This window comes from Phaseolus vulgaris, chromosome 7, assembly GCF_051622355.1.
Source record: "Phaseolus vulgaris cultivar YP4 chromosome 7, ASM5162235v1, whole genome shotgun sequence".
NCBI classification, from domain to species: Eukaryota; Viridiplantae; Streptophyta; class Magnoliopsida; order Fabales; family Fabaceae; genus Phaseolus; species Phaseolus vulgaris.
Window position 1 is genome coordinate 59,586,235 of NC_143504.1, and position 15,138 is coordinate 59,601,372.

At 31.6% G+C, this 15,138-nt stretch overlaps 2 protein-coding genes across 2 annotated transcripts; one reads left to right on the plus strand and one right to left on the minus strand.

Annotated features, from left to right (window-relative positions):
• Window positions 1–294: 294 nt before the first annotated feature.
• Window positions 295–2,255, minus strand: LOC137827602 (auxin-induced protein 22B). Its single transcript, XM_068633807.2, has 4 exons — window positions 1,841–2,255; window positions 1,215–1,405; window positions 1,024–1,123; window positions 295–804 (listed from the first exon to the last, which is right to left on the minus strand). The coding sequence occupies exons 1-4, from the start codon at window positions 2,053–2,055 to the stop codon at window positions 729–731; spliced, it is 582 nt and encodes a 193-aa protein (XP_068489908.2). The 5' UTR covers window positions 2,056–2,255; the 3' UTR covers window positions 295–728.
• Window positions 2,256–8,884: 6,629 nt separating this feature from the next.
• On the plus strand, window positions 8,885–13,379 carry LOC137827603 (pentatricopeptide repeat-containing protein At1g80270, mitochondrial). Its single transcript, XM_068633809.2, has 3 exons — window positions 8,885–9,036; window positions 9,203–9,731; window positions 11,953–13,379. The coding sequence occupies exons 1-3, from the start codon at window positions 9,002–9,004 to the stop codon at window positions 13,195–13,197; spliced, it is 1,809 nt and encodes a 602-aa protein (XP_068489910.2). The 5' UTR covers window positions 8,885–9,001; the 3' UTR covers window positions 13,198–13,379.
• The last annotated feature ends 1,759 nt before the right edge of the window (window positions 13,380–15,138 follow it).

Here is a 15,138-nt window from a genome sequence, read left to right on the forward strand (position 1 = left end):
TTTTATAATCATATAACATGTTTTCTCAGACAATTCCTGATTTTCAATTCATATCATCTGTGGCTCGTATTTTATTTGTTTTTCTTTAAAAGGAAACAAATTAACACTAAAATTCAGTATCAATTTTTGAATAATTATTTGTGAACATTAAAATGTTGCTTTCGCATGTGCGAGAGAGAGACATAAAATGAACAATAAAATCATCCTCTCAAACACCAATTAAACATAACATTTACCTATCTAAAACCACATTAACAACTTTTAGATCATCCACCAAATTTAAACAAACACGGGTTTAGTTAATTTTGTGTCCATTGAATAGCAAAATATTGCATGAATATTTGATGTATTACCCTGTGTTTGTGTGTTGTGTGTCATACAAAAAGAAAAAGAATAAAGAAAAAGTTGGATGAACAGATCAGATTCCCTTTTATCTCTCTTGTTCACCAACCAACTTGGTTTAAGGCAAATTTGTATGAGGTTGCTCATTGAAAGAGTTCAATGGAAGCAACAGCATGTAGCACCTCATTACAGGTAGTTCTAAAATAACCACAAAATCAACAAAACTTGCAGACAGACAGAGTCTTCCATCTCCCTACTTTAGATTCCAACTCAGATTGGCATGCATGGTGATAGCAAAGCATTGATTCAACATCCCTTAGTTCCAAAACCCAAGCTGAAAGAATGATTTTCCTCATCATGGCCATAGTAATTTACCTCTTTCTTTCTCATACACCACAACCCAGCCCTCTTGCTTCCGAGCCTTTCATGATTCTTAGCCTTTTGCAAGAAATCACAAACATGCTGCAGAAAAAAAAAAACAAAAAAAAACTAAGTTCTCTCTCTGAGTATGTTTATAAACACTTGTCATAAGTAAAAATATGATTTTCTCAGTTAATATAAGAAAAGAAAGTGTGATTTCTGGAAAAATGGTTCTTGTTTTCTTCATCTGAAACATTTACACAAACAGCTAAGAGACAACACAATAGACACGTGAACAAAAGAGAGTGGGAGGGAACTTACTCCCATGGAACATCTCCAACTAGCATCCAGTCACCATCCTTGTCCTCATATGTAGGAGCATATTCAGACCCCTTATAACCCTCTCTTTCAGAGTAGTCACCTGAACCAACAACAAGCCCAGTTCAGATTATTTTCATTCACCACACCACAACAAAAGAAGACAATAAGAGCAATGAAAATTGTTCTCTTACCTATAGCCAACTTGAACATGGTTTCTAAAGCTTTGAGTAGTTCTGGATAGCCCCTGTAGACTTTCAAATCAATCTTTCTGAGATAAGGTGCTCCATCCATGCTCACTTTCACATAGATCCCATCCCCCTCACCCTCCTGCACACTGTTCTTCCTGTAGGATCTGATTGGTGGCCACCCCACTATCTTTGCCCTGCCATCCCAATAATAAACGCATTCAAATTCAATCCATTAACCTCAAAACTCAGATCCAAACAACACAACAAAAGTTCTTAACAAACAATAATTTAAGTTAATCCTCTTACAAACTTTTCTACCCATTCTCTTATAAATCCTTCCACTTCTTTATACTAGACGAAGAAAATAATTTATACATATTTAATACTTTTTATCATACTAAAAAACTTAGAATGATCCTCTTATAAAATTAATCAAGTAGCTTCCTTTTTTTTAAAGTGAAGCCCCTAATACCAAACCAATCACGCACCATCACTAATCTTCCAACATATTCTTCTACTTTTTATGTTTAAAATGCAAAAAACTGTAAGATTTCCATACTTATCACACAAAGAATAGCAGAAATGGCAGATTCAGAATTATGAAAAAATCATGATTCTTGAAAACTTACTTGGGTGGAGGGGCTGAAAGAGTGTCCACACGTTGTTGGTGATGTGAGGCCTTGGAAATGGAAACAGAGTCTTGAGAAGTTTCACGCACTTGCCTTTTGTTGTTTCTAACAACAACATGTGCATGCAGGTTGTTTTTGTCTTCCTTTTCCTCTGTCCCTGGCAACCCCAATCGAAGTTCTGTTGCCTTCAGGTTCAGATCACTCTCAAATACCATCTTTCTGTGAGATCACAATTTCCCACCACCAAAATATATTCCAAATCTTATTGCTCTTTGCAAGTTGCAGCCTTCAGAGTTGCAGTGGCAGTATTCCGGTTGAGATGTAAATGTGAGAAAGTTGAAATTGAAAGCCTCTTTTATAGCAAAGTTGGAACAAAGGAGGTGCATTGTTTTTTCTAAAGAAAAAGACTAATACCAAATTTTTGTACATCTTTCATAACTAATATATTTTCTAAATTACTTGAATCGGAAGAAAAAATTTAATAGGTTGTTTTTCTTCAAAGATTATTAAAATAAAATGAAAATTTTGTTAAGAAATGAAAGAAAAAACACTAATATTAGACTGTAAAATAAGATGTAAAAAAAAAAACATTCTACCGTTTAGATGTACTCCTTTTTTTTACATAACGTGTCGGTAGCAGTCACAGAGACTTTAAAGGAACATGTCCCTGAATTGGAGGACAAAAGTGGGACACATTCACCTACCCTTTGGTCGGGTTGGGAGTGGGATGGACGGTTGCGATGCGTTTGAGAGGCGAATCGAAATGAGGAGCGTTGATTTGAAGGAAACGGAGCATGTGAGTGGAGGGACCCTTGTGAGGGCTGGTCATGGCGTGGTAAGACCACTCATGTTGGCTGCTAAACGTGTGCTACTTCATAAATTCATTTTAGGAAAACGACTTTTTATATTTTTAGAATTATATAAATGAGTTTAAAAATAAATATATAATTAAATAATTATAATTAAATAATATGAAAAATATTAAAATAATAATATTAAAAATTGTAATATAGTTGTAAAAAGTTGTGGATTGTGATTGTTCTTAATTTTATTTTAGAATTGTGCTTACAATTTTGTTTTTATTTTATTTTTATAACATAATATCAAATAATCCTAAAAATACATTTTATTTTCAAATTCTTTTTAACTATTATAATTTAATAATAAAATAGTTTTACAAAATTTAAGATAGAATGGGCTATTACAACACTTTCGCGGGTTAAAATTTGTAGCTATAAACATAAAGTTTTTATGAGATGATTTTTAATTTTTGTATATCTTAAAAAGTTCGAAATGATTATTCTTCCTCTTAATAAAATTGGGTTAATTTTTATTTTAATTTTCATAAATTAATTTTGTTTAATTTTTATTTATTAAAGTTTAAATTATTATTATCTCTAACCTTATTTAAGATATATAAATAATATTTACTATGTGTATCCTTAAAAAAACTATACATATCACATATACACTAATAGATGTAATAATTACTTAACCTATTATTTAAAAATATTTAACGAATATCACATCATACTATCGTATAATATTAAAGATAAATCAATAGAATTTAAAAAAAAAACTAGTTTATCAAAATTAAAACTTGCTTGGTTTTAACCATTTTTAAAATATTAATTTCTTAATTATTTAATTTTGTATGAATGCTACCACGTCTAACAAACAATTGAAACATAATGGGACTGAGTACTTAACACTTAGAAAATTAATATTTTGATAACTAAATAACTTTTTCAATTTTATTAAAGAAAATAAATATGAAATCAGAAATTTTATGTAGAAACAAATACTAAATCTAATTAGAGGTCAGTAATTATATAGCGTGATGTAACTGATGATATAGCTGCATTTTATTGTAAAAGAATCTGTGTTTATTTATTAATAAAAATACATAATAAATTTTTATTTATTTATTTATTCTAGTCATATTATCCGTTAAATTTAAATATTATTTAATTTAAATTTTGTATTCTTTCTTAATTTACCGATAAAGGTTTTAGTTATATAAAGGAGATCTCATAACTAGAAGGCAAATTAAGAGCATTAATTTTAAGGAAGCATGTCATGTGAATGGAAAGTCTGGCACATAAAATACATTAATTGAATTAAACTATTTTAAAATTGAAAGTTTATTTTGATTAAATAGTATAATGATTTAAATAAACTTAATTGTTTATGATTAAGTAGATTAAAAAAATTGAATTAGTCTACATTATGTATATATATCCTAATAATTACATTATTTTATCAATGATTATATGTTTGTGAGTTTTTTAGCTTCACTATTGGGAAGAAACGTAGCATCATAGAGCATTTGCGAATCATAGTTGGCATTGATGCAAATGAGATGATGGTCGCTATCAAGATGTTGGAACCACATATGTTTATATTTCGTTATTCTATTTTCCCAAACTCAACAAACATATCTTGTTGCCATTTCATAATTTAATTATACTAAGAACAAAAAAATTAAATCACACAACTTATTAAACAAATAAAATTTAATTAATTAGAACCATTTTCTCTTCATATATTTTTTATTCATCACTTCTTTTATTAAGACATAAACAAGTTTAATGATCATAAGATATGACCGTAAAAGTTATAACACATGTTTTTGAAGATAATAAATAAAATAACTTTAGAATGTCTAACAAAGTTATTATGTAATACATACTAGATAAATGTAACAAAAGATTCCTATGATCTTAAGTTTATATTAAATACAAACTCAACTATTCTCAATATGCATTAGACACGTAAGTTTACGATATCAAGATACTTGTTGGAGATCTCACATCGATTAAAGATGAGAACATTTTATAATATATAAGTGGGTGCAAACTTCAACCTCAAGAGCCAGTTTTATGGATTACTTCGTAATAACACTTTTAATTTTGTAAGACAACATACAAACACAATATTCTAATACGCATTCTACATGTAAAAAAACATTTTCATGTTTTACAAATAAGATTCCAATCCATACATATCCTAACATGAATTTGTATACTAATTTTAGTTCTGTCAATTTAGTAGAAAGAAAAATATTTTCCTTCTTTAAACAATAAAAGTTTAAATGCGAAAAGAAAAGCATAATAAATACATTCTAAAAAAAACTTTGAAAAAAAATATAAATCAAAACACTCGCATAAATCATTATTCAAAGTGAACCAAATCAATTGAATTTGAAATTATCATAATTGTGTATATGATCCTGCCTGTTGACCAGAACGTTGGAACCTGCCTCGTCAAAGGATCGACTCGTGCACCGCTTCGAACCTCCGTCCTTCTTCAAGATCCACCTCAAGAACCTGCAAAAGAACAGAGCGGCGCCGCTGCAGCCGATCGCACTCCAACGCCCAAGTCAGTGACCGAACCACCAAATACTAAGAGCAAGAACACTCAAGAAATCTCAAGGAACCATGCAATGTTCTCTCTCACAGTCAGCTCTAGAACTCGCAAGCGTAAAGAGTATAATCTGAACGTGTGTACCTCAGAAAGTTCGTTGAGAACTCTTATATACCTGGTCACTTTCTCTCTCCTGGCAGTTACAGACCTGGGACACGTGGCTCGCATCCAGTCGTACACGTGCCATCATCTGGAGCCTCCTTGACTTGGGCGCTGCTTCTGACTCCCTTTTTGGCTAAGTTATTTATGCATGGTGCTGCCCAGTGCATAGCTAACTTGGGAGCGCGATCTTTACTGGAACAGGCTAGTTAGGGTGCTCTCGTACACCTTCCCTGTGGTCTCGCCGGCCGCCTTCATAATCTGCTCCACCTTCATCTCTGGCGATGTGCTTGCTCCGGCGATCTCCAATCGCTTGGTCGCCTGAGTTTACCTTCAACTGGGCGATCGCCTGGTATGCTGGAGATCGGAACACGCCAACTTAATAACTGGCGACTTCACGAGCCCCCCGACTTCCTTCTCTTCTGCCGACCTGACGCTCGTCAACACGCCTACACTGTAACTTGGTGCCACGTCATCACTTCCGACTACCAGGACGGTACAGTATATATTGAACTTTATATAAACGCAATTGCAATTTACAATTCATGTAAAAATTCAAAAAAGTTGAATGAAAAAAAATGGAATCACAATCTAAAAACACTGTTCAAGTGTTATGTCCAAATAATCACACTTCATAATTATGGAAAAATGGAAATCGAATCGAAAAAATAAATGAAAAGCAAATGAAGAATTTGTCAAATTAAAATAACTAGAAACTCAAATTTTACCGTAATTTTTTTGAATCTCAAATCGATTGTCATTTAGTTATACATCTTCATCAAAATGTTTCAGTAAACAAAATTTCGAAGAAAAAAAAATGAAAGAAACGAAAGAGATAATATAGGACAAATATGAACTTTACTCATGGAATCCTAAAAGTGTGGAAAAGAGTAATATCTCACGTTTATATAAAGTGTCCAAATGTACGCCTTAAAACACCTATTAATAAGACTAAATTAGTGGGTTTAATCAAAATAATTAAATTTAATTAACTTATTCACAAATAACAATATTAATAATTTCCTAAAATAGAATGAGTGGGTTGCAAAAATGTAACACATTTTAGGCTTTTGGATGTGGAAATTGAGTGTTTTTTTTTTTTTTAAAGAAAGATACGGCTTATCTATGTTAGATAAATTGTTAAAGTAAAAAATAAAATATGAAAACTAACTTGCATTATCAATTAATACGAGTAAGTCTTACTAAAATAAATCATAATCAATTTATCAATATATAACATTATTAGTCAAATAAGCCCAAAACAATGCATCACGGGCTTGCAAACTAACTCTCTTGCAAGAAAAAAATGTTTTTTTTTTTCACATGTAAGTGCCACAGTGATAATTTTGTTATAATGTTCACGTTTTGTTGCATCCATGAAGTTTACATTAAGAGTGAAATTTAAATGTGCTAAATAAACATTAACATTTATTAAATATTTCACGAAGAATGAATAAAAAAATATTGTCAAAGCTATTAAAAAATTATAGTAATTAATCATTACTAGAAATGTTAAAATGGATTGAATAGATTCTAGTCAAATTGAGTTGGAAAAATTATAATTTTCTAAAATGTGAATTAAACTGAACTTAAAATGTCAAATTGATTGTACTTTGTGTGTGAACAATACTTGGATGTAAAATAGCATCAAAAGCATAACACTATATTCATTTAAATATTTCTCAAATTTGGATAATCAATTATTCCATATTCTTAATTTGTTTATACTATTGAATTTTTCAAATTTGTAAAAAATACAAGTTGAATGTAGGACATCTTATGATAGAAATCAAGGTAGTGATATTCTAAAAAGGTAATGGGAGCTTACAAATTCTTTTAGCTGTTTTTCACTCTTCCTCCAAAGGACAATATGAATAAGATTCATGAATTAAGTACAAGTTTTCAAAAATACCTTGATGTTTAAGATGATTTTTAAGTATTAAGTAAGTTGAGTTCTATCTTGTTAGGATATCAATATACAACCCACTTGATGCATTAATATCACTAAACCTTTTAAGACTTTGTTTAAATTTCACCATTGTACTCTTTGAACCCCCTCATATGTTTGATGTTATTTATAATTTGGTCTAAATCATCACCAATTACTTTTAATCTTTCATGAATAATGAAACTTAAGGTGTGTGTAGAACAACAAACATTAAAGAATTTACCATCTCATATCAAACCATGTTGTAAAAGAAGTTGACTTCTTAAAATATTCTGGATAACATCATCAAGATAAGCATTGTCCAAACTGGTAGGAAAAAAAAAACTTTTTTCACCAATCCCCGTCTTTTAAAAAATTATTAATTTTCTTAGACACTAAACCTATATGAAGTGGAGGCATGTGATGAAAGTTAATAAGTTTGATATTTTTCTTCTAAATAAGGTCAACAAAATAGGTTGTCAAAGCTATGGAACCCTCACAATTAGAAAATGTCCACAAATAAAAAATTTCAAAAATTCTAATAGGGATGGAAACAAACAATTCCTTAAGGATTATCTTTTCTATCATATACATTATCTCAATATTAGCCTTAACTATATTTCTAAAAACCATAATTGAATCAAGACACAATATCCAAGTACTAAGTTATATATACTCAACAAATTATTTAGAAAAATTATGCATAATAATTAGATTAGACAACAATTCACAAAGTGCTATTTGATCTATCTTTGTAGTATTTAACTTTTCCGATGTATCTAAAATAATTTGACTCATTCATTTTGTTTTATCACATTTCATAGCATGAGAACTTAAATAAAAATATCATATTTTCTCCCCCACAAGTTAATATATTTTGTTGCAAGCATTGCCCGTTGTTTTTTTTTTTTTCATTTGTACCCACTCTAATCTTGGTAAAATACCTCAAACAAATATGTGATAACTTTATCTTTTCTTCTTTTTCTAAATTTAACATTTTAAAATTATTTTCAACTTCATTTTTACAAAAAGGACAAACTAATACCCTGTGTTGTTCATGATTACAAATTACAAATAAATTTATAAGCTATTCACGTACTAGAAAAAATTTAGAACAAAACTATATAAAAAAAATATTACAAACATGAAAAAGTCACATAAATGCTTTAACATGATATTTTAAGACGTGTTGATTTGTCATTAAAAAACCGTTCAAATCACTAAATATTGGTAAGAGAAATTAATTGTAAGATTGTTGCTCAACATGATTTTGAATAAAAATATAAACATACATTTACCTAAATTGCCATTTCAGTTCAATAACATTTTGTGTTCTTTTAATTGAGTCCTCTAAAATCATATTAAAACAAAAACAAAAAACAACAATTTTATTCTCGTACCATTCATGTTCATATGAGGTCCATGTTTTGTAACAAATAAATAGGAATCCTAAAAATACATAATATAAGGAATGCACTTATTCTTCCCTATATTTTTTTTATTTCTTATTATAATATGAAAATCTTAAAAATGAATAATTTTTTGTATCTTACTATAAATCAGTATTTAGATAAATCTGTGAGGGCTTTTATGTAAAAAGAAAAAAGGGTGTGGAGTGGAGAGGGTTTAGGCAGGGTATAAAAGGAAAGGGTTTGTAGTTAGGGTTTAAGCCTTCGCTCCATTTCTCGCATTTTCTGCACCTTCTCATCATGTGGACACTTCGTCGAACTTCTCTTCGTCTCAGGTAACTTTCATTCAGACGCAGATTCTCAAAATTCCGATCAACACCGATTCTCAAAATTCCGATCAACACCGATTCTCTTTTCTGTTCATTGATGTTTAATCCTACTGCACAGTGCCTGATTGTATCAATCTTGTGATTAGCTTATGTTTGGTGTTTATTGTGGCAGGAGCCAAGTGCTTAATGCGGGACCTACCCGTGCTTCTTCTGTCAATTTAGTGCCAACCACTTGGGTTGAAAATGAGACTGCTATGCACCAGTCTCGTGAAATCACCTACGCTAGATTTCTGGCAGCTGATGTGCTTTGCGGCATGGACTGTGCTTCCCGGAATTTTGCTGTGGGCTGGCGCGAGCTTTCCTCACAAGCCGGCGCTAGCAGCACGAAAGAGGATGATGGTGAGGTGGAGGGTGGGAGTAATGATGAATCTGACGCTGACTTGTCTGATGCGGATGAAAATGATGAAAAACTACATGATGAGCTGGAGTTATCTGATGCTGAGACTGATCCAACCAAGAAAAAATCACCAGGTAGACAGACTCAATCGGAACTATTCAAGGCAATTGTAAATGCTCCTGGTTTGTCCATTGATTCTGCTCTCAATAAGTGGGTCGAACAAGGGAAAGAACTAAGTCGGAAGGAGATCATGTTGGCTGTGCGCAATCTGCGGAAGCGTAAAATGTATGGGAGGGCTTTCCAGGTAAATTAATGAAACTTTTATCTTCTATCAATGTAGCCAGTTAAACTTTTATTTTTCTGATAAATTTAGGTTGCCTTTGATGTTTCAAGTTTATTGCTTGACAACCTTAATCACACATTATCCACCCATTTTGCTGCTAATTCCCTGTTCACCCTTGTGACAGTTTGCAGATCTTTTTCTTTACATCACTCTGCATTCTGCTACTAACCCTTTTCTGATTTTTCCATGCTGACGTTATAAATATTTTTAGTTTTAAATAGTTCTTTTAAGCACCTACTCACGTTGTGAACACAGAGTAGCTACCAAGCTCAATGTGAGGTTTTAGTGTATTATGGTAGTGCATGCTGGAGGAAAAGTTGGTGTAGTATAAATGAGTATGTTAAGATGGTTGTGTTGTCATGCTAGAAATGATAGGATATGGACAGTTGAGTCACAAGTAGATACTGCTGTGCACTCATCAATGTAAAAATGACAGAGTTGGTAGAGGTGATTTGGATGTCTAAAGGTCAGTGAATCTCGAGGTGGAAGTATTTCTGGGAATTTAATTTTAATTGTCATCTGATCTTGCAGTCAATCTCATATAATGGGAGAAGGATATTGTTTTTAACACACGCATGTGCACACCTATGTATTTATTTTAAATATTCCACGTCCTGCTAATAAGTACCCTTATGGCACTGGCCAGCATAATCTATAAATTATGGTTGTAGATCTATCATTATAGTCATCCGCACAATCTGACATCCTGCTACTACATTTTTTGTCAGTGGTTGTTAACTACGATTGGTATCCCCTTGCTCCCACTTACCCATATTATCTGCTGCATACAGTAATGAAACCAGGAAAACATCATAAACGTACGCCACAAATCTTTTTCTGGGTTGTGAATCTGAACAACTTCTATCTTAATCATGATGGTTACTAGGGAGGTGATCTTTCTCTGAAGTATTATAAAGCTAAAACTGAGTGATAAACTCAGTGTGGAATGCAAGAATACCCTTTTAGTTTTAAAGTTCTGTACAATAATGTTTAAACTATGAGAATAGTTATTGGGAAAACAACCATAGGATTCCTTCTAGTATTCAAAATGACTTTGAGATCTTAAGAGAAATCAAATACTCATATGGGTTATTTGCAAAAGTAATACTCAGTACTATGTGAATCATAACCAAGTTACGATTCCAAGTAGTTTCAATAATTTGAGGAAATCTTATTTAAAATTGATAATCAGATTAAGGGCATTTTACCCTCAGCAGAAATAAATATCAGGCAAACACTAAAGCAATAAAGTCTACATTTATTCTAAAACAAATCTCATAGATACAGGCAACCAAATTCTAGACTCCTCATACAGAAAAGCCAAAGTTTCCAGCGAGTGATCCAAAACCAGAATTCAATTAATCCAAAGGTGTGTACAGAATAACCAAAATGGAAGAATCAGAATTTAAAACCATCTCACAGACAGTGCTAAAACAGGTTGCAAATAGAAAATGTGTTTACCGAGAGGTTTAGTTAAGATTAGAAATGGGAAAAGAGTCTACTTGGCAACTGTAGGATTCAAACTTCTGAAACACATATGCAGACCTCAATAGCTACTACATATGGATTTTTAAATCTGAAACACAAACCATTTCCAGCAGAATAACCTTAGAAAAAGAATATAAGTCTATAAGACCAAATATTTCCGTATAATCAACTGGAGGATTCTTTTTATCAAAACTCAGATTAGTGGATAGTTTGGAAAACTCATTTCATCTTGTATAGTTTAGATATTAATGAAACTATTCTGAGAAAATTATTATTGGCAGGCATTCACTGGCTACTTAGAGTTGAGCATACCTGTAACATAACATAACTTGTAGAATTTCTTGAACTTATATAGAACTTTTGAAGTTTTCTGCTCCACACTTCTTTCCAGGTTTTGATAAGTATGATTAGGATTGGGGAGTAGGGGGAATGGTTCTATTTTTGTTTTTTCCCCTGCATATTTGTAAGTTGCAAATGCTTTTAGTAGCACATTTTTTTCTTCAGTTGATAATAAAATAGACATTGTTTGACATTGAGTGTTTTGTTCCATAGATGTATTCTACGTTGTAGTAATAACTATAATATCTGTGTAATTCACTGGTTGGCATTGATAATGTATATTTACCTTTTTTCAGTTTACAGTTTTCCAATATGATGCTTTATACTGTAATGTTTTTTTTTGTTGGAACTGTAGCTCTTTCAGTGGTTAGAGTCGAACAAGAAGCTTGAATTTGTGGAGAGTGATTATGCTTCTAAACTTGATTTAATTGCCAAGTTACGTGGCCACCAAAAGGCGGAGAAATACATCGAGAGTGTTCCACAATCTTTTAGAGGTGAGCTATTATACCGGACGCTACTGGCCAACTGCGCTAGTCAGAACAATTTGGTGGCAACAGAGAGAATATTCAACAAAATGAAGGACTTGGATTTACCACTTACATCATTTACTTGTAACCAGTTGCTGATGTTGTACAGGAAGTTGGACAAGAAGAGAATAGCTGATGTGTTACTAATGATGGAAAAAGAGAATGTCAAACCTTGTCTCTTTACTTACAGGATCTTAGTAGACACGAAGGGCCGCTCCAATGATATTGCTGGAATGGAGCAAGTATTGGAGACAATGAAGGCAGAAGGGTTTGAACCAGATCTCCAACTTCAGGCAATCTTGGCTAGGCATTACACCTCAGCTGGGCTTAATGAAAAAGCTGAAGCTATTCTGAAGGAGATTGAAGGTGAAAACTTGAAACAAAATCAGTGGGCATGTGCAACATTAATTCGTCTGTATGCAGACCTGGGAAAGGCCGACGAAGTGGAGAGAATTTGGAAGGTCTGTGAATCAAAGCCTCGGGTTGATGACTGCTTAGCTGCAGTTGAAGCTTTGGGAAAGTTAAAGAAAATTGAAGAAGCTGAAGCAATTTTTGAGATGGCGTCAAAGAAATGGAAACTTAATGCCAAGAACTGCTCAGTTCTTCTGACAATTTACGCAAATAATAAGATGCTAGAGAAGGGTAAGGATCTTATTAAGCGAATGTCAGATAAGGGGTTGGAAATAGGCCCATTGACCTGGAATGCACTAGTGAAACTGTATATCCAAGCAGGTGAAGTCGAAAAGGCAGACTCTATTTTGCAGAAGGCAATCCAACGGTATGGGTTGCAACCAATGTTTAGCACCTATATGGCTATTTTAGAGCAGTATGCAAAGAGGGGTGACGTCCATAACTCGGAGAAGATTTTCCAGGGAATGAGAAAGTCTGGTTATACGTCTCGATTAAGTCAGTTCCAAACTCTGATACAGGCATATATAAACGCCAAGGTTCCAGCCTATGGCATTAGAGAGAGGATGAAAGCTGATAACATATTTCCCAACAAATCAGTGGCTAGCCAGTTGCTTCTAGTTGAAGCATTTAAGAAAAATGCAATTTCCGATTTACTTGATTGAGAAAATTGTTATGACAGTTGTTTCTAGTCTTTCCATGCAACTACTATTAGATAGTTGAATTGCAGATTGCACAATCCAAGTTTGAACGTTTTGTCTTGTACTGCCATTTACAAGTTAGATGGACTTTGCTTATAAGCATGTATTAATACTTAGGTCCTGGTTTTATGATTTTATAACGTCCATTTATTGTGTACCTTTCCTTTTAATTAGAGGCTACAATGTTTTTCCCCATAGGATAACAAGATAGTAGATCAATGCTGTTACCCCCCATCCCTCTTCAGTGAAATAACATTAACGCTTTTCGTAGTAGTATTTTAGTATCTAATGCTGAATATTAGCATGTTCAAACTCAATTATCAAGTTTTCAATGGCGCATGGTTATAAGCTTTCTGATATCAAATACTTTCCCCAGTTGAAGAAGAAAACAGAAAGACTTGTTAGTTTGTTTAGGCAAGCCTTGCCATATGTTTTGGGGGTTGGATCCTAAATTATTTCAGTCCAATATTTGAATTGTCTGTATGAGTTGTGTTTGAAATGGATTTAGTTTATTGCCTTGACTTTTATTTATTCTTTTGAATACGTATTCATCTCAACAAAGTTTATTGTTAGGTTAAATCCTTATCATAAAAACAATAAACAAATACAACTGAGATTCTGCTGAATTTCATTAGTTTATAAATATGTTAATTCATGTTATGTTAATATAGATAAACATAATATTACTATCAGATTTGTTAACGCATTAAATATATTTTGAATTTGGTAATTTTGATTTAGTTTTTTATATTAATTTGGTTATTCATTAAAAAATTACCAAAACCATATCTTTTGAATCCTTATTAAAGGACTATTCAAAGCTTAAAAAAAAAATAGGTGCTGAAATAAAAAATAATATACTTTTGGGTATTTAAAACATTTAAACCTAGATAAAATCTCATTTCAAAATAATCAAATAATTACTACGCATCAATCACCTTATATTTAACATCTGTTATACTTAATTAATTTTGTTAGGTTGTGACAAACGTATAAATAAAATTGCCGCCCACAACAATTTTACATTTAAATTCAAGTTAATATATGTCTAATGTAATTTCAAACTATCCACAAATATTATCAACTGTAAAAAAAGTACACTATTAATACAATTTTTTTTTCATTAAAATAGTCGACAGAACATTTTTTTTTATTGAAAACAAAGTAAAAAAAGAAAGAAAACTTAAAGTAAATACTTTTATAATTTTATTCTTTGTACTTTTTCTTTTAAATTTAAAATCCAAACATTTTCTCACGTTTTATATTTTGTAACCAGTCAAAGGGAGTAAATGGCTAAGAACAAAATATAGGAAAATCAAAGTAGCTTTTGGTCGGTAGGTACTCGACAAATATTCATATCATATGACCTGCAAAACATAAATGAAGTACCATATTTCCCAAGACATTCACAAAATATATGTTATTAGGATTTAAAATTCCCATAATAAAGGGATTTAGATCTTAATTACTTTCTATTTACACGACAATTATGCTCTGTAAAGTTCTTTATGTTCTTCATTTTGACGTGTTTTCATCTGCTTTTTCTTCAATAACAAAATGAGGTTTAGATTTCACATTATGGAGTAATCATGGAATGTATAATTATTTTTAAAGGGTTTCCTCTACTGTTATATTTCTCAATAAGCTGAAAAAGAGGCATTCAGAATATTGAATCAAATCTTGGATGTTGGAAGCTTAGTTGTGAACTGCAAAATAACCTAAAAACACTATCATTAAATAAAGATATTTTTTATGCATAATCATAAGTAAAAAATACATTAAAGATGTAAAAAATTAAATAATAACCTTATACTATCACGGGGCTTTTAAAAATATTGTATACTATTATAATATTATTTTATGAAACATTTTAATTACTTTCTTATTATATCCACACATTGTGCA